General features: G+C 37.9%; 1 protein-coding gene across 1 annotated transcript in view; it reads left to right on the top strand.

The window, feature by feature from the left end:
- The first annotated feature begins 481 nt into the window (after positions 1-481).
- Positions 482-23,968, top strand: part of nuf2 (UF2 component of NDC80 kinetochore complex) — a 63,937-nt gene continuing 40,450 nt past the window's right edge. Inside the window, exons 1-4 of the mRNA XM_039770914.1 lie at positions 482-628; positions 11,963-12,092; positions 12,566-12,640; positions 18,708-18,784. Of these exons, the coding sequence (XP_039626848.1) occupies positions 11,967-12,092; positions 12,566-12,640; positions 18,708-18,784 (278 nt within the window). The 5' untranslated portion in view covers positions 482-628; positions 11,963-11,966. The remainder of the gene's footprint in view (positions 629-11,962; positions 12,093-12,565; positions 12,641-18,707; positions 18,785-23,968) is intronic.

The following is a 23,968-nucleotide window of genomic DNA, read 5'->3' on the forward strand; positions in this document are numbered from 1 at the left end:
CAAGTCAAAATCGGTCTGGTCAAGACCAAATGTGCCCTCGTCCACTTTAAGCTCATTTTACAACGTAGATCAGTGCAGGATCGTATATAAGGTATATCTCAAAACCTGAAATTTACGTTTTCCCTATTTTTAGTTTCCCTACTATGTATTACTAAGAAGAAATAATTTGCATTATTGAATAAACTGGCTCGAGTTCTCTTTACATTTCAATGTATAAGCAACGTTCAATCATAATTCATTGATACTTAATAGCGAGGGCCCTTGATGACAGTAAGGTAACAAAAACGACTTCACATAGGAAGAAATCACATGACATTTTTGACCGGTAAAATGTAAACAAATAAATTATTATCATACTGCTTCTGAGATGCTCAACCGTTAAGCTACAGCAACTGATTCAGTGTTACCGCAGTTACAGGTAATTTGTTTCCCGACGGCGTGACTTCGGGCTTGACATCCGGCGGAACTAAGTGGGGGCGCCAAAATCAAACTACTCGCTTCCTGTTTGCTTTAATCAAGAGGTTACAGGCAGTTACGTATCAGCTGCGTTTGCTTTCAAAAGAGGCTGCCACTGCCGTTATACAGTAAACTGACAAAATCAGAAGTGGGAGTAGAAGAAGTTTTGCAGGTAAATCGTATTTTCTTTGCAGCTTTGGGATGAGGAAAGAGCTATGCGTACATGGTATTGGATTTTTCTTCTTGAATATGCCAGTTTTGCTTTTCAGTGTTTACGCCCCTCATCCACGCCTATTCAAGTTAACGTACTGTATTTTCACAGATATGTGTTATTAGGAAGATGCAATGTTTTAAAACATATATGTGATTTGTGTTAATGAACTGGATCTATATTTCGGAGAATGACTATTAACACATTTGGCGTGCATGTGAAGTTTGTCCGGCTCAAAAAATTCATTGACAAGCCAAAATCGCCTCGAGAAACTTTTGAAAAGTACTCGACCGCAGCCAGGGATTCTTTCGTCAAATTGCAGGTTAAATTTTTCCGGTACAGTGCAGGAACGTTTCTTAAATTAGATAGATAGATAGATAGATACTTTGTTAATCCCAAGGGGAAATTCACATAATCCAGCAAACTGGGCAGACTTCCACATCTGCACCTGTTGATAGACAGATAGATAGATACTTTATTAATTCCAAGGGGAAATTCACATAATCCAGCAGCAGTATACTGATACAAAGAAACAATATTAAATTAAATAGTAATAAAAATGAAAAAAAATTAAAATAAAATTAATGTTAGCATTTACTCCCCCGGGTGGAATTGAAGAGTCGCATAGTGTGGGGGATTAACGATCTCCTCAGTCTGTCAGTGGAGCAGGACGGTGACAAAAGTCTGTCACTGAAGCTACTCCTCTGTCTGGAGATGACACTGTTAAGTGGATGCAGTGGATTCTTCATGATTGACAGGAGTTTGCTTAATGCCCGTCGCTCTGCCACAGATGTTAAACTGTCCAACTTTAATCCTACAATGGAGCCTGCCTTCTTAACAAGTTTGTCCAGGCGTGAGGCGTCTTTCATCTTTATGCTGCCACTCCAGCACACCACCGCATAGAGGGCACTCGCCACAACCGTCTGGTAGAACATCTGCAGCATCTTACTGCAGATGTTGAAGGATGCCAACCTTCTCAGAAAGTAAAGTCTGCTCTGAGCTTTCTTACATAGAGCATCAGTATTGGCAGTCCAGTCCAATTTGTCATCCAGCTGCACTCCCAGATATTTAAAGGTCTGCACCCTTGCACAGTGTGAATTGCAGTGATTATATAGCTAAATCATGTTGTCGAGGGTTGAATCCACTTTTATTTCCACAACAGTCTCTCTTGTCGAAATAACAGTGGTCAAACGTGATATAACACTTTGAAAATCATAATTCATCCTGTCCAGAGCAGCAGACGCGGGAATGCCAGATTTGCCATTGGATCTGAGTAGTACATACTAGAGCTTTATAACAGAATTGCGACGAGAACAGGGCATTCGGCCTAACGAGCTCGACCATCTTATTTACCTAGATTGTGATCGAGATTTGAAGTTTCTTGTAGTTCTGCTCCTACGTGGTAGTTTATTGCCCGCGACACTCTGCGTCAAGAATAGTAGCGCACAAGCCTCCAAACACACTGCACACAGTCCTTTTTAATGCTAGCAGCAAGAAATTGGCAACAGAGATCTGGAACACGGTTTACAGCATACTGCGCGATTCATGTCCAGCGCATACATGGGACAAACATCAATACCACTTGCCACACGTGTACAGGAACATTGCAGTGCAGTCAGAAGCAAGAATCTATGATCTCTGATTTACACACATTCAACTTCAACTGGGCACACATTTCAATGGGAATCTGCAAGTAAAATGCATGGCTAATACTAAATGTGCATCCCCACTGACTGGAAAATGGGACTTGTCGTCCCTATCTGGAAAGAGAATGGGTGATTGCATGGATTGCAGCAACTATATGGGGATAACGCTGCACTTGGTGCCGGGTAATGTCCTTGCTAGGGTCATCCTCAATAGGATCCATGATCACTTGCTCACTTACCAGCAACCGGAACATTCTGGTTTTACTTATAAGAAGCCTACCATTAACTGCATCCTGGTACTGCGGGTTCTTATGGAGAGCAAATGTCAATACAATACAATACAATTTATTTTTTGTATAGCCCAAAATCACACAAGAAGTGCAGCAATGCTTTAACAGGCTTTAACAGGCCCTGCCTCTTGACAGCCCCCAGCCTTGACTCTCTAAGAAGACAAGAAAAAACTCACAAAAAAACCCTTGTAGGGAAAAAATGGAAGAAACCTTGGGAAAGGCAGTTCAAAGAGAGACCCCTGTCCAGGTAGGTTGGGCGTGCAGTGGGTGTCAAAAAGAAGGGGGTCAATACAATGCAATACACAGAACAGAACAAATCCTCAATACAGTACAAAAATTTTAGAAGTACAGAGCCGAATTTAACATTAGATGATATCACATAATATGATTTGGATTTGTTTAGAGTCCTGGAGACCTCATTCATCAAACTGCCTCCCCCTATTGGCCGTTTCACAGCGCTGGGCCAGCCAATCCGATGAAAGGACCCCTCTACCCCACGATTCCTGCGATCCTCCATCAGGGATGACTTTACCTTAGTCAGGCAAAACAATTTGGCAGGTGGGCCTTGGCACCAAGTTCCACATTTGAGTACGAAGAAGAGAAACAGAATAGGTGAGGGTTAGTAACAAATTATAATTATCATGTTACTTATGTTTTAGTGCTAATGACTAACAACAGAGATGCAGTCTGTACATTTGCAGCCTTTGTCGATTTTCGTAAAGTTTTCAACTCGGTTAATCAAGGTGCCCTGTGGGACATCCTGAGACTATCCGGAATCATTTCAAAGTTGCTGAATATCATGGCTGACCTGTACACTGATACTGTGAGTGTGGTGCAGAGTGGAGGTAGAACCTCTGCGTTTTTCCCAGTTGATTCCGGGAGGTCATCAAGGGTGTTTTCTTGTGCCTACTATGTTTAATGCTTGCATGGACTGGGTGTAGGGCTGGGTTGTGGTGTCCAGCGATCATGGGGCATCTGTTGGTGAAGAAAGATTTGCTGATTTTGACTTTGCTGACTATGCTGTGATGTTTGCGGTGTCAATGGAGGCTGTGGTCAGGGCTTTCAAGAGACTGAGCGAGGATTGTGAGTGTCTTGGCTTGTGAGTGTCCTGGATAAAAACCACGATCCAGGCCTTTAGTGACCTCTTGGGTACATACATCAATTGTCTTTCTGTCTGCAGAGAGAGTTTACTTACAGTATGTCTCTGGTAACTGTTCCTGTGAAGTCAGTAGATACATTGGGAGAGCAATCCACCCAATCCTGGCCCTTTCCAGAGGGTGAGACTGGACGGTGTGTCTGCCTGGGGGCTTGCCAACCAGGATCTCGAGCCGTTTCATTATGTGGTGGGTGTGGCAATGCACTGTAAGAGCGCATGCTCCTCAACCTGACCTCACTTTGGTACAAGTAAAGTTCAAGGCTATTACTAAAAGTGCCAGAAAGGTTGCTGAATCTTGGCTATCTAATGAAAATGCCATTAACAGACATTTGGACATGAACCCAGCATATGCAGGCTTGAAAAGAACATGCAAATAATAAATAAGATATTATAACCAACAGCATCTGAACCCCACTTCAACCATCAGAGTGAAGTTGCAGACTGCAATACCTCTGACGTCAGACACGGAACGCCCTCCATATCATGGAACGCCCATACCGTCAGTCACGGAACACCCTTGACAGCGCACTCCATGTAATGACGCGATTATTGTAACGCCCTTTTCCAACGTCACTCACATCATACCCTCAGCGAGACAGTATTGACACGCTCGTTTCTATTTGGACAAACATACATTACTTCCAGTCTCATACTTATGCTATACAACCATTCTAAGCACTTTACCGATATAAAGTATTTTTAAAAATGTAATTTTTTTTTTACAATTTTTAATGGTTGTTCATTATGTTTTTTCCTGAACCGTTACATTATAGTAAAAGTAACAAATCATTTAGTGTTTCAAACAGAATGTACCTCATGAAACTCATACCTAGAGATTTTCAATCTATAAATGTATTTCATGTTCCCACTAGCAAATTATAATAATGTGAAACAGTATTAGGTTAATTAATTTTTAAAAGGCTTGCAAAAACAGTGCTACATATAAAATTGGTTTTAAAATTGAGTGGGAAACATTTTAGGAAACAGTCAGTCATTTATTTATTGCTTTGATCCATCAACGTTTTCATTACTAAAAGCTGTATGTGTGAAATACTGTATGTCATGTCCATATGAATTGAACGGTATGTGACAGCCAAGAAATTTTACATTTTTGAATAACTTGAGTTTGAGACACTCATGATTGTTCTTAAACCTTTTCTGTGCAACATTTAAGCAATTTGCAAAGTCCCAACTTCGATCAACATCAAAACAAACTGTTTAATAAATAAGCTGTAATAATAAATAGTGTCAGTTGCAGTGGGGATTCAGCAGGTAAACATCCCAAGGTGATTTCTTCATTAAACATACAGTATTTATTGTCTTGTGCATACAGTAGATTTATATTGTTACTTACATATCACTCCAGAACAGTGACAGTATAATAAAACACAAAATATACATAGAATGCAATACAGTATAGATATATATATATTCAGTTATATTTCAAATATTTCTACATAGTCTTTTTCTTACAATTTTTGTTATTACGATTGCCTGTTCAGTAACTCCACAACTAAAACACTTTCTCTGACGCCATACTGAGGGCCACTGGTTCTTTACTATTTGCCAGAAGGCAGGAGCAAGAAAATAGCTGTGCAGAATGGCTGAGTATGTAATAATCTTAGCAGAATGTCTTTTAGATACCCTGGATAGAATGCAATTGGGTGCCAGTAATATTTTGTGGCTTTCACCACCCTCTGCAGTGACGTGGATGACCAGGATGTGATGCAGCCAGAGAAGATGGACTCCAGACAGCACCTGTGAGTCATCTCAGGAAGGCATTGGTGAACTTGGCAATAGACAAACCGTGTTGTTCCCTCATCAATTCATCAGTGATTGTTACTGTACGAAATTTAAACAAGCTCACCATTTCCGCAGCACCCCACAAAAACAAACCACAGCTTAATCCGTTCTCTGAAGTGTATGACCTGCTCCTTAATCTTTGGACATTAAAAGTCAGATTGCCCTAGGACCGCTGAGTCAAGCAGATAGACTTCTTGTTTGCAAACAATTTAATCATTGGCGGTGATCAGGCCTATGACTGTGATGTCAGTAGCATTTTTAATGATGGAGCTGGTGTGGTGTTCGGATGGAGCTGGCAATCTGTAAAGCCATGGTCTGTTCGCTATGAAGTCCAAAATCCAGTTCTGTTGGCACAACCATGTTGAATGTTAAGCTATTGTCTAAAAACATACTTCTTTAAGAGCAGTTTTTACATTATTTAGATGTGCCAAGATGATCTGAAGTATAAGACTTAACTGCTGTGCCAGTATGCATCATGGAGATGAAGTGGAGCAAAGTTATGTACTAAGTTAAAATTTAGTAAGAAGTCTGAGTGAGTGTAGTTAGTTATAAAATGAGTTATCACATACAACACTCAGACTGTTATGGACATGAAAAGGATGAATAAATAGATGGTGGTGCAGTGGTAGCACTGCTGCCTCGCAGTAAGGAGACCTGGGTTCACTTCCCGGGTCCTCCCTGCGTGGAGTTTGCATGTTTTCCCCGTATCTGCGTGGGTTTCCTCCAGGTGCTCTGGTTTCCTCCCACAGTCCAAAGAAATGCAGGTTAGGTGCATTGGCAATCCTAAATTCTCCCTAGTGTGTGCCTGGTGTGTGTGTGTGCCCTGAGGTGGGCTGGTGCCCTGCCCAGGGTTTGTTTCCTGCCTTGCACCCTGTGTTGGCTGGGATCGGCTCCAGCAGACCCCCGCGACCCTGTAGTTAGGATATGGGAGGTTGGATAATGGATGGATGAATGTGTGTTCCTTCATCCTCGTCCATATCCAGAATTCTTGGCTTAAGTTCTGTCCCAAACAAGTCGGTCACAAGCAGTCAGGATGGTTTTGATCAATGAAGACTTTTTTTTTTTGTGAAAAAGAAAACAATACAGAGTGTGAAGTATTTTATTAGGAATATCAACACATTAACTACACTTTTACTCAAAGTACAGTCAAATTGGCTTATGAAATAAACCCACCAATATGACCACAGCATGTCATAGGAATGCTTAGATCGATTGATTTATCTTGCTTTTTACTGTACTCCCTGTATTCATGAGGTTAAAGCCACGCACATTTCCACGGTAGCTCATACCCTGTCGTACGCAAAGTTCTGCGCTCGGTTTTGCAGACTCATGGCACCCAGTGTCAAAGCAGTGCTACTGTTCCTGTGTGGTTTATCTTTCTTTTTCAGATCCACATCCCTGACGTGGCTTTATAAATATACTGAAATTAACCGCATATTGCTTATTAGTTTAATGCATCTGATTGTAATTAACCAGTAACAGTATAATGGTCCACAGAATGGTCAAACTATTCCAAATGCCATAACTGCTTTAGCGTTGTTACTCTCACTGCACCTTCTTCTTCTTTCAGCTGCTCGCGTTAGGGGTTGCCACATCAGATCATATTACTCTCACTGCACCACTCGGAGTATTTATATCACTATATCTGAGTGTGGAATCACAGCTGTACAGTAGCTGATCAGAAAGAGAATTATCGGTATACAGCATCAAGCACACACTGCCTCAGCAATTCGCTATTTGAACTGCTGTCATCTGAAAAACGCTTCAGTGTCCTTTCTGTACTGACCTCGCGGTTCAGAAACAGTTTCATCACAAGAACTCTAAACGCACTCCATCAGTACATCAAGTGCTCCTTGTAGAACTGTCTGTACTTACAAGTACAATCGCCTCACTGTAAACTTGCGATGCAGTTCTAATATTGCACAACCTATGCCACTTTATAAAGCGTGTATCTACATATGATGACGATATCATTTTTAAGATGAAATGGAGCACAATATGTTTATTATATTATACAGACTAGCAAAATACCTGTGCTTCGCAGCGGTGAAATGCTGCCTTAAAATTTTTATTAAGAAGAAAATTAAACCTTTTTAAACTGAGGGAAAATATACCAATAATTATTTGTTAAGTATCTCTTTGCATACCACATTGTGAGTCCGCCCTCGGTTGTAATATGACAAGCTGTGCGCTGAGCTTACTCTTAAGCATGCAACGTACAGTTAGCCATGTGAACAGTAATCTTGTTTCAAATCTCACAGCTTGGATTGCTGCTGTCATAATCGGTTTGAGTTTCATGGTTTGTTTCAATTACGACAGTATTTGTAGGACTTGCGTTGAAGAGACATTCGGCATCTGTCAAGCGTTATAAGTCTACAACCGGTTTCATCGATAACTTTACATCCAGCTTTTGAGAGTTTAAACATTCATAAACATCAAAGTGTCCAATACTGAAATCGTCACCTGTCAATCTAAGATGTTTAAGAGGCATTGGCGGTTGTCAAAAGGTGTAAAATATTTGGCCATTTTGGTACACTTGAAAGTGACAACCGAACAATTCACCAGCAGCCATCAACTCATGTGCAAATGCATAGGTGAAGGGCTTAAGCATTTCACTCTTCTAGTGCTCCTGTGTAGAATAATTATCTCCTGTACCGTCATCAGTCCACTCCTTGAACCTGTCCCAGTCATTCAATACATAAGACACAATGTTCCTCCGGATATCCGGATAGCCTGATATGGCCGTGTAATATGTAACAAAGAGAATGGAAAAGGTAGGTGCCATCTCCGGGCATGGAAACCACTCGGTAAGTGACAGTTCTTTGATCGATGGTGATCACCTCGATAGACATGTTAATAGGGTACTGTTGGAATGATAAAGGAAATGTGTACCTGAACAATGTAAAGTAAGTCTAAAATACCTACACAATAACTATAATCGTAATAAATGAACAATAAAACAGCGGAGAAGCTGTGGATTAAATATAAAGGCTGTAGTTATCAGCAGGGAGATGTGAATCCCGTGGCGAAGCAAGGAAGGGAATGTAGAGACTGGAGCGACGGACAGCCTTATATAGGCAGGCAGCCAACAACGTGTACCAAATTTCTTGAAGATAGGCCCATAGGTAAAAAAAAGACCGTTTGAAAAGTTCAATATGGCGGCCGACAGTGGCATCATACCACCGAAATAAGTACCAAATTTCCAACCTACACTAATAAAGTTCAACATGGCGGACGTTGTCGACCGTTATTGACCGTTACACATAGAATTTTGAAATGAAACCTGCTTAACTTTTGTAAGCAAGCTGTAAGGAATGAGTCTGCCAAATTTCAGCCTTCTACCTACACGGGAAGTTGGAGAATTAGTGATGTTGGAAAGTTCAATATGGCGGCTGACAGTGGCGTAATACCACCGAAATAAGTACGTACATTGGTTTCGGTTAGTGCAGGGAAGCCGCCCACCAAATTTCGTGAAGATTGGGTCAGCCTTCTACCTACACGGGAAGTTGGAAAATTAGTGACTTTGGAAAGTTCAATATTGTGGCTGACAGTGGCGTCATACCATCGAAATAAGTACGTACATCGGTTTCGGTTAGCGCAGGGAAGCCGCCTACCAAATTTCGTGAAGATGGGTCCATAAATAAGAAAGTTCAACATGGCGGACGTTGTCAACCGTTACGTGTAGAATTTCGAAATGAAACCTGCTTAACTTTTGTAAGTAAGCTGTAAGGAATGAGCCTGCCAAATTTCAGCTTTCCACCTACACGGGAAGTTGGAGAATTAGTGATGAGTGAGTGAGGGCTTTGCCTTTTATTAGTATAAATAAAACTTTATCTTTAACTACATGGTGCCGCAGCGCTAGCCAGAAGCTGGAACTTCGTTCATGGATTGTTCCTGCCTCGCACTGTATTCTTGCTGTGGCTGGCGCGACACTGGAAGGATAGATGGATAGAATAATTAAACTTTACAAAGATAATTCAATGGTCCGTAAAAGTTTTTAAGAATTGGTGTCCTAAGCTTACAGATGGCTTAACATCTATTACAGAGCTGATTGTGTGGCGATTGGGCTTATGGAGAGAGAAAAGTAAGGACAGGAATTGGGGGTTAGTATGTTTGAAAAAGACAGTACTTCTGTAATAAAGTATTTCATCGAAGGTCGAGCATGGCGCAGCAAGCATCTTGCGGGAGACATGAACAATCACTGTGTTCCCATGTTTAATAACATGCTTTAACTCCTATCATCATGAAAATGATATCACGTATACTTCTCAGTATTTTAATTATTCAGAGAGCTGTAATGTTACGAATGTAATGGATTCTGTGTCCTGTTGGAGGAAGAGAAAGCCTGGAAGCACATAGTGATTCACCCACATAGAAGGTCAAATACAAAACAAAGCATTTAATGTGCTACTTTAGTTACGATGGGATTTGAGAAACTAGTAATTAAATGATTTTAAGATGAACTTTATGATGTTCTACTTTTATGACAAAATAAACTACGTGATGAAAGCGGAAATTTCGAGATTAAAGTTCACATTTCGTGCTTTTTTCCCCTCTGTGTGCCTTTTTTTTTTCCTCTGAACTCTAATAAGCTTTCATATGACACTAAGATGTTGGGCTACGACTCACCTTTTCACAGCGACTTTGATATGTGATAACTTTTTTTTTTATTTCGGGCACTGTGCAACTTTGTGAACTTGAGCTTTCGAGTTTCTCCAACACGCTATGTCACTCGATTAACTTCCTTCTGTTGTTTATACCACTGTTTAAACCAATAAATAGTAAATTTTTCCTTGCGTCCACTTGGTATTCACTGAAATTCTTCTATTTTCTCTCGTACTTTTGCCATTGTCTTTTCACAGAAGGCTGATCTTAAGGGCTATTTATTTTGTTTTGCATATTCAAAGAGGCGTAATTCTGGGAGGAGATGGGGCGGGACAGCAGGTGCGTGAACGTGCGTTACTTTTCACGCTGACCGGGATTTATGTAACGGAAGAACGTGGAAGTTGGCAAACGCACTGATTTATGCATCTGGATTTTTTTGTGCATAAGTACATTTCCACTTTTGTGCTTACGTCCTGTTATTGTGCGAATTCTATGCAAAGGCGTTATGTATGAGGCCCCAGGTTACTGATAGGTTTTTCTTCTGATTAACTAGCATATACGTGATATACAAGACAATAACAGGGCAAGGCAATTATAAGTACTTAATCACGGTCACAGATATTTGATTACAATCTGTTGCACTTAGCTATGGTCAATTATACTCAACAATGGACAATTACATATAATAGTTATTATAAAAAATCGACAGCTGAATCTGTCGATTTACTACTCTGAATTGAGTATTCCGAACAGCCCTGCTGCAATACGCTACACAAATGAATCTGCTTGTTTAATACTTTCTAAGAGCACTTAGTATTGCACGGCACCTGAAAGTTGATTCATCTTTAATACACTCTGGTATAATTCATACCCTACCAGTAAAGTATGATATAATCTAATATTAATAAAACTTGCAACAAACTCACTGCCATCTTGATTTCCAACTCAAACTCTGTCTTGTTCTTCTTTCCTCAAAAAGCTTTCATAAAGATTTATTCAAAGACAACCGTTCCTTTGAGTGCCGACAAAAACAATGATTGGCATATCGAAACTGACATTGAGGGCCTTCCGTGATATGAAGGGTGTTCCGTCTGATGCCCTATGTATTGCAGGCTGCAGCTAGACCCTTCTCACTTCATCAATCCACACCCATCCCAAACACCTACCTTCCCCTCCTTATTTGCTATATACAGTATTGCCCTGGATTCCTGTAAGTCAAATCATGTACCTCTGATGATGATTCCTGGTAAGAATCGAAAGCTTAGGAATAAAAAAAAATATATTTTAAGATGCGTGATTCATTTTTTCCCTTTGTGAACTTTCAACTACTAATATATGTATGTTTATATATAAATTTGGTAAGATGTGCAGAATGTTTAAAATGTTTTATTTACCAAGAAGTAATTTACAGTTATATGTTTTTTTGGTTGATTGGTTGGCGGCAGAAGAAGCATTGATGTATCTCTAGTAGCATGGCAGTGTACATTGTTTTTTTGTTTGATAAGTATTTGAGTTTTCAATTTTTTGCCTGTTTATAATGGAGTCCAAGGATTTTCATGAAACCACAATGTAACTGATTCAAATTCTACATTAACTTGCTATGTAATATTGAACATTACATTTAAACTATTTAATTTTATTTTGTAACAGTATTTTTAAATAAATTGTGATTGATTGAATAATGCTATTTATAGCAAATAATATTTTAAAATCCCCTGAATGATTAAGTGTTTTATTTTAATCATATGTTACAGGTATTTTTCACTATCAAATTAAAACTTTAACTCTATTACAGAGTAATGGCAGAAGGACTAACTTTCCCTGTTCTGAAAGTGGATGACATTGTTACTTATTTTCAGTCTGAAATCTTGACTGGATCTGAGGCAAAAAACTTCAACAAAAATGACATTGTCCCTACACCTAAGGTACGTCTTCTCGCTCTGTAACTTTGTATAGTATGTATCTATGAATATGAGATACTGTATACATGTCCAACAACCTACCTGGCAACGACAAATAAAGCATACTGTATAAGACAAATCAAAAAGAACTCGACAGACCAAACGTGATACACTTAATAAATTTTGATACATTAAAAAAAATAAATTGTATTATTAATAGAGAGGGACATTTGTAAACTTTTATTACATCTGATTTGAAATTAATACTTCAAATTATGTGAGCTTTTTGTAGATTTTGAGTAGACTGAATATCTTTACAAAATGTTAGAAATGTTCATATGGGCATGTCTTGAATCTGCACTGTACTGCTACATTAGTTTTGAAATAGCTTAAATGGTGACTGCTAGCAGAAGTGTTTTGTTTTTTTCTCCCTACTTGAATGAGCCAAGGAACAAAATATATATGTATATATATATATTTTTTTTTTAATAAAACAGACTGAATCCATACAGCGTCTCTACATGAGAATTTTGCAGTTCGTCTTTGGTATCAAGCCAGAATATCACTACATGGTTAGTATTTTTATTTTGAAAGTCATATTCACATTGTGGAGCCACTTTTAATTAAACAACATTAGTAAATTCATCACTAATTTTCTTCCTCTTTTAACACTTTTATTTTGCTTATTTTACATTTCACTCTTCCTCTCAGCTATTTTTCTCTCTATTAATTCTTAGTGTTTTATTATTATTAACATTTATGACATTATTTTCACTAGTATTTCACTAGTATCATTGATATTTTATTAAAATTAGCATGAACATTAGTAGTAACAGAAGTGTTATTTGCAGCATTACCTGTTACTTAAGTATTTTTGTCTATTGACTGTTTTATTAAGCATTGTCACATCAATTAACATGCACTATTCATTACCACATTCAATTGATCACTGTTGGGGGCGGTCTGGCATGTCAGAGGCCTAGGACAATAAAAAGTCTGATATTTGCCTCATTTGGAGAGGCAAGATTGGGGTGGGAGAGGCTTGTGAGAAGGGAGGAAGAGCATACAGTGTATATCAACTTCTGTGCCCTTATTGCAATTGCCAAAGTGCAGTTAGATTAGATTAGATAAAGTTTATTAATCCCAAGGGGAAATTTAGATGCATGCGGCAGCAGAATCACACTGGATGTCCACCACCAGCTGTTTTGTTAGCAGGACAGTATAGTTAATGGGGAGGCTTGAATTTCACATTTGTAAAATCTCACGGGAATTATGTAGATATGTAATTTTTCTCCATTCACAGAGGAAGCAACAGCCACAGAGTATTGACTGTTCATTGATTTTATTGAGTTGGAATGTTAAAGTCTTAATCATCAAGTTAAAAGGAAAAAAAGTGCTCTTACATGTCTGTTCCATAAGCCCAGATATATGCTTTTTTATAAGAGACATATCCAAATAACCAGTATCCGTTTCAATTAAAAACAAACTGAATTGTAAAAGTATTTCTTTCCAACTTTAATAAGAAGACATAAGGAGTGGAAATTTGGATCCACAGGATAATCCAATTTTTAAAGCTTTTAAGACAATATCAGATCCTGAAGGGCTCTTTATTATGGTGATAGTAAATTAAATAATACAGTTGTCAAGATATATGCATCAAATTCAGATGTTAAAAAGCTTATAAAATTTTTTGTGGCAATTCCTAATATGGACTCACATAAGCTAATAATAGCACATTTTTTTCATCAGTTAACAATGGCTGTCTGTTTTTGCATTACCCAAAACTGCTGCAATAATCCTAGGTTTAATGAGAGATCATCACCTCTCAGACTCGTGGAGATTTCCCTACCATTACTCGAAGCAATATTAATTGTTTTTTTAAAGTACATCACAATTATTCAAGAATTGACAATTTCATTATTCACAACAAACTTTTGCCCTTTCTTTCTTTCTTTAAGCATGATGCAATCGTTATCTCAAATCATAACCCGTTTTTTGGAATTTAAATTGCTAGACTCTACTGATACAACATATTGTTGGCAACTGAACCATTTAGTTCTATGGGTGACATGTTCATTAAATTTGCATTATGTCAGATTTTCATTTTTTTATTTTTTAGATTTCAAAACAAATTCAGTGATGCTAGCAGAGCACTTTCAGAGGCATTGAAAGCACATGTGAGGGAGACACATTATAGCAGCCAAACAGTGCATCTGGAAAGTATTTAAAGATCATCACTTTTTCCACATTTTGTTATTTTACAGCCTTATTCCAAAATGGATTAAATTCATTTTTTTCCTCGGAATTCTACACACAACACCCCATAATGACAACGTGAAAAAAGTTTACTTGAGGTTTTTGCAAATGTATTAAAAATAAAAAAAAAACAAACTGAGAAATCACATGTACATAAGTATTCACAGCCTTTGCTCAATACTTTGTCGATGCATCTTTGCCAGCAATTACAGCCTCAAGTCTTTTTGAATATGATGCCACAAGCTTGGCACACCTATCCTTGGCCAGTTTCGCCCATTCCTCTTTGCAGCACCTCTCAAGCTCTATCAGGTTGGATGGGAAGCGTCGGTACACAGCCATTTTAAGATCCTCTCCAGAGATGTTCAATCAGATTCAAGTCTGGGCTCTGGCTGGGCCACTCAAGGTCATTCACAGAGTTGTCGTGAAGCCACTCCTTTGATATCTTGGCTGTGTGCTTAGGGTCGTTGTCCTGCTGAAAGATGAACTGTCGCCCCAGTCTGAGGTCAAGAGTGCTCTGGAGCAGGTTTTCATCCAGGATGTCTCTGTACATTGCTGCAGTCATCTTTCCCTTTATCCTGACTAGTCTCCAGGTTCCTGCCACTGAAAAACATCCCCACAGCATGATGCTGCCACCACCATTCTTCACTGTAGGGATGGTATTGGCCTGGTGATGTCTGGTTTCCTTCAAACGTGACACCTGGCATTCACACCAAAGAGTTCAATCTTTGTCTCATCAGACCAGAGAATTTTGTTTTTCATGGTCTGAGAGTCCTTCAGGTGCCTTTTGGCAAACTCCAGGCGGGCTGCCATGTGCCCTTTTACTAAGGAGTGGCTTCCGTCTGGCCACTCTACCATACAGGCCTGATTGGTTGATTGCTACAGAGATGGTTGTCCTTCTGGAAGGTTCTCCTCTCTCCACAGAGGACCTCTTGAGATCTGACAGAGTGACCATTGGGTTCTTGGTCACCTCCTTGACTAAGGCCCTTCTCCCCCTCTCAGTTATGATGGCCGGCCAGCTCTAGGAAGAGTCCTGGTGGTTTCGAACTTCTTCCACTTACGGATGATGGAGGCCACTGTGCTCATTGGGACCTTCAAAGCAGCAGAAATTTTTCTGTAACCTTCCCCAGATTTATGCCTCGAGACAATCCTGACTTGGAGGTCTACAGAAAATTCCTTTGACTTCATGCTTGGTTTGTGCTCTGACATGAACTGTCAACTGTGGTACCTTTATATAGACAGGTGTGCGCCTTTCCAAATCATGTCCAATCAACTGAATTTACCACAGGTGGTCTCCAGTTAAGCTGCAGGAACATCTCAAGGATGATCAGGGGAAGCAGGATGCACGTGAGCTCAATTTTGAGCTTCATGGCAAAGGCTGTGAATACTTATGTACATGTGATTTCTCAGTGTTTTTTATTTTTAATAAATTTTTAAAAACCTCAAGTAAACTTTTTTCACATTGTCTTTATGGTGTGTTGTGTGTAGAATTCTGAGGAAAAAAATGAATTAATCCATTTTGGAATAAGGCTGTAACATAACAAAATGTGGAAAAAAGTGATGCGCTGTGAATAATTTCCGGATGCACTGTATATCGCATAAAATCAGAATTAATTACTGAAAATGCAAATCCAACTATATCAGTTGCAACATTTTGGCAGGTGTTTAACACAAATGTGAGGGAGACAAATTACATCATTCATACATTACAAATATTCATAAAGTTAAAGTTAATTACTGAAATCTTCAAAAGTTAAAGAAGAACGTTTGCTAATCTACTGATATACTATATAAAAAGGCTATCATTTGAAACAGAATCTAATCTTTTACCAGCAAGTAAAACAGAGGAGTAATCTCGAAGTCATGACACTCTTATTACGAGTACAGAGAAAAAGCTATCAAGATTTAAAAAAAAAACCAACAGCACAGATTCTAAATGTAAAAGAGAAAAAACAGAGTGAGCATAAAAAAATAGCTAATATGTTCAAGGTATATTATAACTTTCTATATACAGTATGTCAGAATGTAATGAAGTAGAGCCAATGTTAATGCCTGTATTATTGTAGACTTTGTGAGACTTACCAGGTATGTTATCAGATTGGTCTACTCCCACACTTTTAAGATTAACAAACACAGAGATAAATACCAGGGCTGTGGAGTCGGTAGATAAATGCTCCGACTCCTCAGTTTCTAAATCTTCTGACTCCTCTGTATGTATATACTATGCTAATGTATTTTCTACATCCATTGAAGAAAAGGAAGGCATCATACATGTCATTTCACCACAGAACTACTGGCTAGGAAGCCAACACTCTACTATAATGCCAGATTAAAGACAAACACAATTGATTGGCAGCCGCATATTGCGGGTGTCCACATGGACGGGCAGATTCAGCTTTCCGAAAATCTCGACCACCGCCCCCATCCAAAGTAATGTGATGCTTCTGTCTGCTGCAGTGGCTGTCTCCCCTGTCAGCCAGCCGGAAGTTTAGTGCATTGTGTCACTCACCGGCCAGTTGATCAGCAGAACGAGCCTCTGCTGAAGACAGGTAGGGAGATCTGTGTTCTCGGCTCGGCCCCTTCACTGCGCGCATAGCGAAGGGGAGCCGGCGGAGCTGAGAACACACCAGATGATTTTTCAGGCGTTTGACGCGTGATGACTCGTTGAATGGCCGAAAAATCGGCAGTGCATCTGTAAATGTATGGGAGGCTTTAGGCTAAGTTCACAGTTCCCTGTAACAGTGGAACACGACACAATGGAAAGTGGTGCCGCACCTTGCCTGTGCATTACATCCCGTATAGTGACGCATACAGTCAATGAAAAGCATGCTTCATGGTTACTTGACACGTTCGATTTGTGGTAACATTATGCACTGCATGCATTGGGCTTTATTCTTACAGCAGAGAAGTAGTTCATTATGACTGTTTGTGAATTGGGACATTTCAACTTACTTTTTTAATTCCCATTTAAATTTAGTAGGAGTCGGTTAACTTTTTGCCGACTCCGACTCCAGGTACCCAAAATTGACTCGACTCCTCGACTCCGACTCCACAGCCCCGATGAATGCACATTGACATCCTTTCCAGACAAAGTCTCAGGTGATGCCAATTGCCAGTCAGTCTGCACTATTCCACATAGGACACAACTACACAGTCATACATATTATGATCCTATCCAGACAAAGCCTTGGGGGATGCCAGTTTGCCAGTCAACCCACAATATTTCACAGAAGAACCCCTTCACTTAATTAAGTATAAGAGTGATGCCAAATGTGTGTCACCCTTCGCACTCTACACAGGGACTTGCTATCCCCAGCACTAACAAACATACAGGTGTTCTTGTGATATACAAAAGCTCAATCATTTTGGGTACAGGTCCACTTTTCAACCAAAAGCACATCATATTTATTCTAAATATTGAGGAGCAACCACTCAGCCATGATTAATCCTGCAGGCAAGAAAGCGTCAGTCTTTCCACACTAAGTACCGTAATATTTCTTTCACTCAAAATATAAAGACCAAGTATACAAATGTAAAAGCAACGTGGCATTTATTAAAGTATAAGAAATACCAAATAGAAGAAGATTTAATGGACAATAAAACAGCAATGTCTGGATGTTGTATATAGTCTCAGAAAAGCTTACTGAAAAATTAGCAATGTCCAGAGTAGATATTGTCGTTTGCGGCATTTTGATTTAGTGATCAGTGTTATTCATAGGTTACATTCACTGACGTCTAGATGAAATAGTCGCATGTCTTGATCTCTGACATCGCTTCCTATGTCTTTGCTGCCTTCTGTCATTGTCTCTCGGATGAACCATATTTATATAAAAATTTATACATATATCTAATTGGAGTATAACCAACAGAAAGTTGCTGTGCATGAAACAAACTGGCACCTTTCACATAATAAATTATGGATAAGGCCTTTAAAAATCCAAAAAGTACTTTTCACTAGTTTTAGTATTTTCAATCATTGAATATAAATAAAAACTGTTTTGAGTATTCTTATCAATATTCAAATGTATGTCATCCTAAAATAAAGATGACACGTGATTAAGAATTCATTACTGATTATTGCTGCTGTTAGTAAACATTTTCAACCTCATTTTTTCATAAAATGTCTGACTGAGAAAATTAAGGCAACCCATTGTGTACATACAGTAAATAAGCATAGTATACATGAAATGTGTTTTACCAGTTCCTTTAAATTATGCATGGAATGTTTTATCTTTTGTCATTAAAAAGAGTGTGGTTCTAAATGTTACATATTGTACAAGTAAAAGGTTATGCAAATTAGTGCTATACGAAACAGATCCAAGTTAAAATTTTACAAAGGAGTTAAGATGATAATCTAATGCAACTTCTTTTATTAATACAAAATAGATGCCCGTCAATGAAAATGTGCAGCATTCTGTACTTCAGGAGTCTTTTCTTCCTATTTGCAGTATTTATCACCAAATGTAAGTCTGCTTTTGTTTTTATGTTATTGATTATTGTATCATACTGGTAATGTGTATTTGTTTTCTTAATGTTGAAACAGTATCTTAAATGCAAAACATACAAATCTACAATAATCATATTAAGCTATAATGTTCAGTGCCTTCAGAAAGTATTCAGACTCTTTACTTAGTACTTTCTTTAAAGTGCCTTTGGCAGTGATTACAACCTTCAAGCACCTAGATTCGGAGGTTTTCTGTAATTCTTATCTGCAGATCCTCTCAGGCTCTTTCATATTAGATGTTGACCATCAATGAGCAGCTACTTTCAGGTTTAGAGATGTATGAGTGGATTCAAGTCTGGGATCTGGGCTGGGCCATTCAAGAACATTCCCAGAGTTGGGCCTAAGCCTCTCCTGGATTGTCTTTACTTTGTGTTTAGGGTCATTGTCCTGTTGGAAAGTGAACCTTCAGCCCAGTCTGAGGTTCTGACTCTCAGGAGCAGGTTTTCATTGAGTTTATCTCCTCACTTTGCTCTGTTCAGTGTTCCCACAACCCTGACTAGTCTCCCAATAACTGCTGTTATAAATAACCCCACAGCATGATGCTTTGCCATTGAAATGGTATTGAACAAATAATGAGTTGTTTCCTCCGGAAGTGATGCTTAGAGTTGATGCCAAACAGTCCAATCTTAGTTTCGTCTGACTGGTAAGAGAATTTTGTTTCTCATAATCTTAGAGTCTTTATGTGATTTTTTTTTGTAAACTCCAAGCAGGCTTTCAGGTGTCATCACATTCTATTGTATGTGCAGAAACTGTTGCATACATCTGCTGTATCTCCTACAAATGCTTTATATACAGGTAAGTTAAATGATCTTACTAACCATAAAAGTATAAAATGCAAGCAAGGAAAACAAAGGATTATCTACATATGAATGAACTACTCTGTGTCTTGTAAGGCATTGTACACAGAGCAAATTCATATTTAGCTCAATTTCCCTTACACTGAACCAAGCTCACAGCTCCATTATCTACACATAAGAATTCACTATTTCACTGTCACTGTAAGTTACTAAGGCGGGTAGATGTCATGATAAATAACAGAAGGATGTCAAAATGTTTTAACAGGCTGTCCATCTAATAAAACATTGCGCCGCCAAAATAAACATCCTCACAACATATTTAGAGCGATGCTCACAAAACTCCAAGTAAGACCCCATGATACCCCGATACCTTTTTGATGTATATTGTCAGGATGGCCAAGATGCAGACAAAAACAGGCAATGCTGCCATTTCTTTCCACTTCAAGCATGATTTTTTTTTTTTTTTTGCCTATGCCCTGAACCCTTGCTGTTGATGATGTCAAAAAGCAGGCATTAAACAAATGATGATGGGCTTTATGCATGGGCATAAATGTTACATAAGTTCCCTGGTCTGGTACTTGAAATTTGGTAACCCTATCATTTTCCATCAGAGTGCGGCATTCAGCAGATAGCCATAATGGTCATTCGCTGTAATAAAGTTTGCCTTACCCTAGTGTTATTCCATAACATATGCTATAACTGAATAGATGTACAAGTTTAACTTAATGAGAATTACTACAACCAGACATGCTCAAGAAAATAAGGAATTAATTACAAAGGTCTGTTTCTGAATTTGGTGTTTGTATGTGAGTGTGAGAGTGGTGTTTGGGATTGAGTAGAGTCCTGCTCAAGCCTGTTTTCTGGATTTTGCCCAATCCTGGTGAGACAGACTTTGACCCCCGCAACCTTTAAATAGATTGAGAAGGTTGTAGAACCTACTTACTGAACTTCATCCATTGAATGCTACAGTGTTCGCACAGTCCTTGAATGTACCTGAATATTACTCCTAGCATACATTTTGTGACTTGTTTAAAATGGAAGGACCTTTTTTTTTATTTTATTTTTTTTAAGCTAGCATACTCTGCCATAGAGCCTAGTTCTAATACTAAACCCAGGAAATGGGAAAGTAGGTACACTATATGAAACTCGTACCATTTTGGTAGAAATGTGTGTCCTGTATAGAACAGACCTTACTAATCAACAGATATGGTTTATAATTAGTTTGATTTTTTTCTGTTTTGCAAAATATTTTTTTTCTTAATATGGATGTTTATAAATTCCTTGTATTGAAATGGAAATTAATTTGAATACTTTTGTGGGATTAGTGTAATGACCAAAACTAATTACAATAAAGTTATTTTGGACAGTAACTAGTATGATATACAATAAATAATACTTTATGTACACTAGTGAGATTATTATTAATTACAATGTAATTCATGAGAATTCAAATGGAACCATAAAATTCCAAAAAATGTTTAATTATTAAAAAAAAAAAAGACAAAGAGAAGAAATGCAAACATAAATAAAGCTGGCAGAGGGAAAGTGTGTTGCAGTATTTAACGTAACATAACCTATATATATCTTGCATGGATTGTAGTAAAACATAACTTCAAATTACCAGTTTTATATTGAATAATATATATACATTGGTATTATAAAGTTGGAATTACTATTGTTGCAAATGGCTAATACTGCTTGAAATTGTTAGTTTATAACATTAATTAAAATGAATTATTCACATATGACTGTAAAGCCCCATTTTCAGCTGCCATTACTCCTGTATCCATTACTCTTCTTAACTAATTTTTAGTTCATATTTATATTTACATGCTAATTTTTTTCTTAGAAAAACATGTTGATACATCTGAAATGTTTTATTCTGTTCAATAAAGCAAATTAATTGTTTTTCTTGAGTTGCCAGCTACTGGCATTCTTAAAGGTAAATTCTGGCTTACAGTGGCAAATAAAAAGAAAAGGTTCAAATGGGCAAACATTATTCACTGATATTCACCTGGTATTCACTGTCCAATGCCTTTATTCCATTGTTCATTTTAAACTTTTTGTTCAGTGTTGTAGATGACACTGGTATTTGGCATGTATTACTGAAGGATACAGCCAACTGAGGACCTGTAAGGTATCTGTTTCTCAAACCACAGACTGATGTACTTGTCCTCTTGTGTAGTTGTGCATCTGGGTTGTTGACTTCTTTTTCTGTTCTGGCTAGATCCTGCTTGCTCTCTTCTCTCTAAACAGTAGTAGAAATCATTATTTGAAATCTTTGGTTTCTTAGCAATTTGTCACTTGGACTAACCTTATTTTCTCAAAAGAACAATAAGAAGAAAAGTTCCTTGAGATAGCTAATTAATTTTGCCCATTCTTGAATCCAAACTAATAATAATAAAATATATCAGTTTCTATCAAAAACATGAACATTTCTAGGTGATTACAAATTTTTGAATGTGTGATGTATAATGTATATATTTGTATGTCCATATGTACAGTATTTACAGTATATAAACTGTATGTGTATCTCAGCAAGGCAGGAACAATCTATTAACAAGGCCCTAATCCGTTGCAGGTTGAACACACACACTTAGGGGCCATTTAGCTTCAACAATTTAAGTATACTGCATGTCTTTGGATGGTAGGAGGAAACTCACCTGGAGGTAACCCACATGAACACAGAGTGAACATACAAACTCCATGCATGGATCACCTGAATAATACCTTGCAATGGTGAGCTTTGACAAATTCTCATGTGCAAAATGCAAATATAGATTATACTAATTTGTAAATACAGAATTAATGCTTATAAAAATACAGATTTGTCAAAACACACAGAAAACAAAGTACAAACTGGCTAACATAAATGAAAACTTGAACTGTCAAGATCATAAAGTTTTAATTGATGATTATTTTTCATACAAAAAATTATGAGTAATGATTTAATGGTCTTTTTCTGTTAATTTTATACCACTCTGTAAAAAGTGTTACAAAAGTAAGGCTAAAAATAGTTTAATAATGCACAAATATCTTATGAAGAAGAAGAACCATTTATTGACATTGAACACATTGGAACATATAAATAAAAATAGCATTTTTGTTTGCATTTTAGGTTTTGTGTCATAAATAACAAATAAAAACTTAAACCAAAGTACCGTAATCAAAATAAACAGTGTACTATGAACAAACAGGCCATATCCCTGGCATCCATAACCATAGCCAATCATGCTCCTGACTGGCTAAGTAGATTCTGGGCAAGGAACACAAATATGTTTACCTTATCTGGCTATAGAAAACATCTCACTGGGCTCACAATGTTGCCAGCCAAACTAAGCACACTTAGAGGCAGTACCTATTCCAGAAATGCACATGTATTTTCTTGCTAACTTCGCCATTAATGGGAATCTTACTTTTTAAAATAACAAATAATATAATACAAGTATATATGTAAGAATGCCTATGTTACTTAAAAAAAAATAAATAAAAAAAACCCACACAAATATGCATTACTTCGGAAACATATTCCTGCCACTACCCCATAAAAATGACATTATTTTGTAGAGAAGTTGCCTTTTTTTCGCAGAGACATTGCCTGTTGCTTTCAGAGTAAAGCCTGATTTATACTTTCTATGTGAAGCTTACTCGAGGTTAGCGATCATAACAATACTTCTGTACTTGGAAAGGCCCATTTAATCAGTGTATTGATATTCTTCTTGTCAACAGGTGACAGTGTTTTGTCAGAGTCGCATACCTAACATTAGAACAATCTAGATGAGAACAGGCCATTCATTTTAAAATAACAGTCTTGATCTACTGTTCTAGTTCTGTTCATAATCTTAAACACTTCTGTCATGTCACCTCTTAATCTTCTTTTGCTTAAACTGAAAAGGCTCAGCTCTTTTAATCTTCCTTCATAATTAATTTCCTATAGACCTGGTATGAGCCTAGTCGCTCCTCTCTGGACCTTTATTAGCACATCTATATCCTTTTTGTAGCCTGAATACCAAAGCTGCCCACAGTACTCCAGATGAGGCCTCACTGGTACATTTTAAAGCTTGAGCATAACCTCCTTGGACTGGTACTCCATACATTGTGCTATATAACGTAACATTCTGTTTGCCTTCTTAATGGCTTCTGAACCCTGTCAGGAAGCGGATAATGTAGAGTTCACTACGACTCCTAAATCCTTCTCATAAGGTGTACTCTCGATTTTTTTCAAACGTAAAATTTTTACTTCCTCTGCGTAATACATTACATTTACTGACAATAGATTTCATCTGCCACAAATCTGCCCAAGACTATATGCCAAGTCCTTCTGTAATGATTTAACGGTTTCCCAA

Source organism: Polypterus senegalus, chromosome 12 (genome assembly GCF_016835505.1).
Source record: "Polypterus senegalus isolate Bchr_013 chromosome 12, ASM1683550v1, whole genome shotgun sequence".
In the NCBI taxonomy this organism is placed as follows: Eukaryota; Metazoa; Chordata; class Cladistia; order Polypteriformes; family Polypteridae; genus Polypterus; species Polypterus senegalus.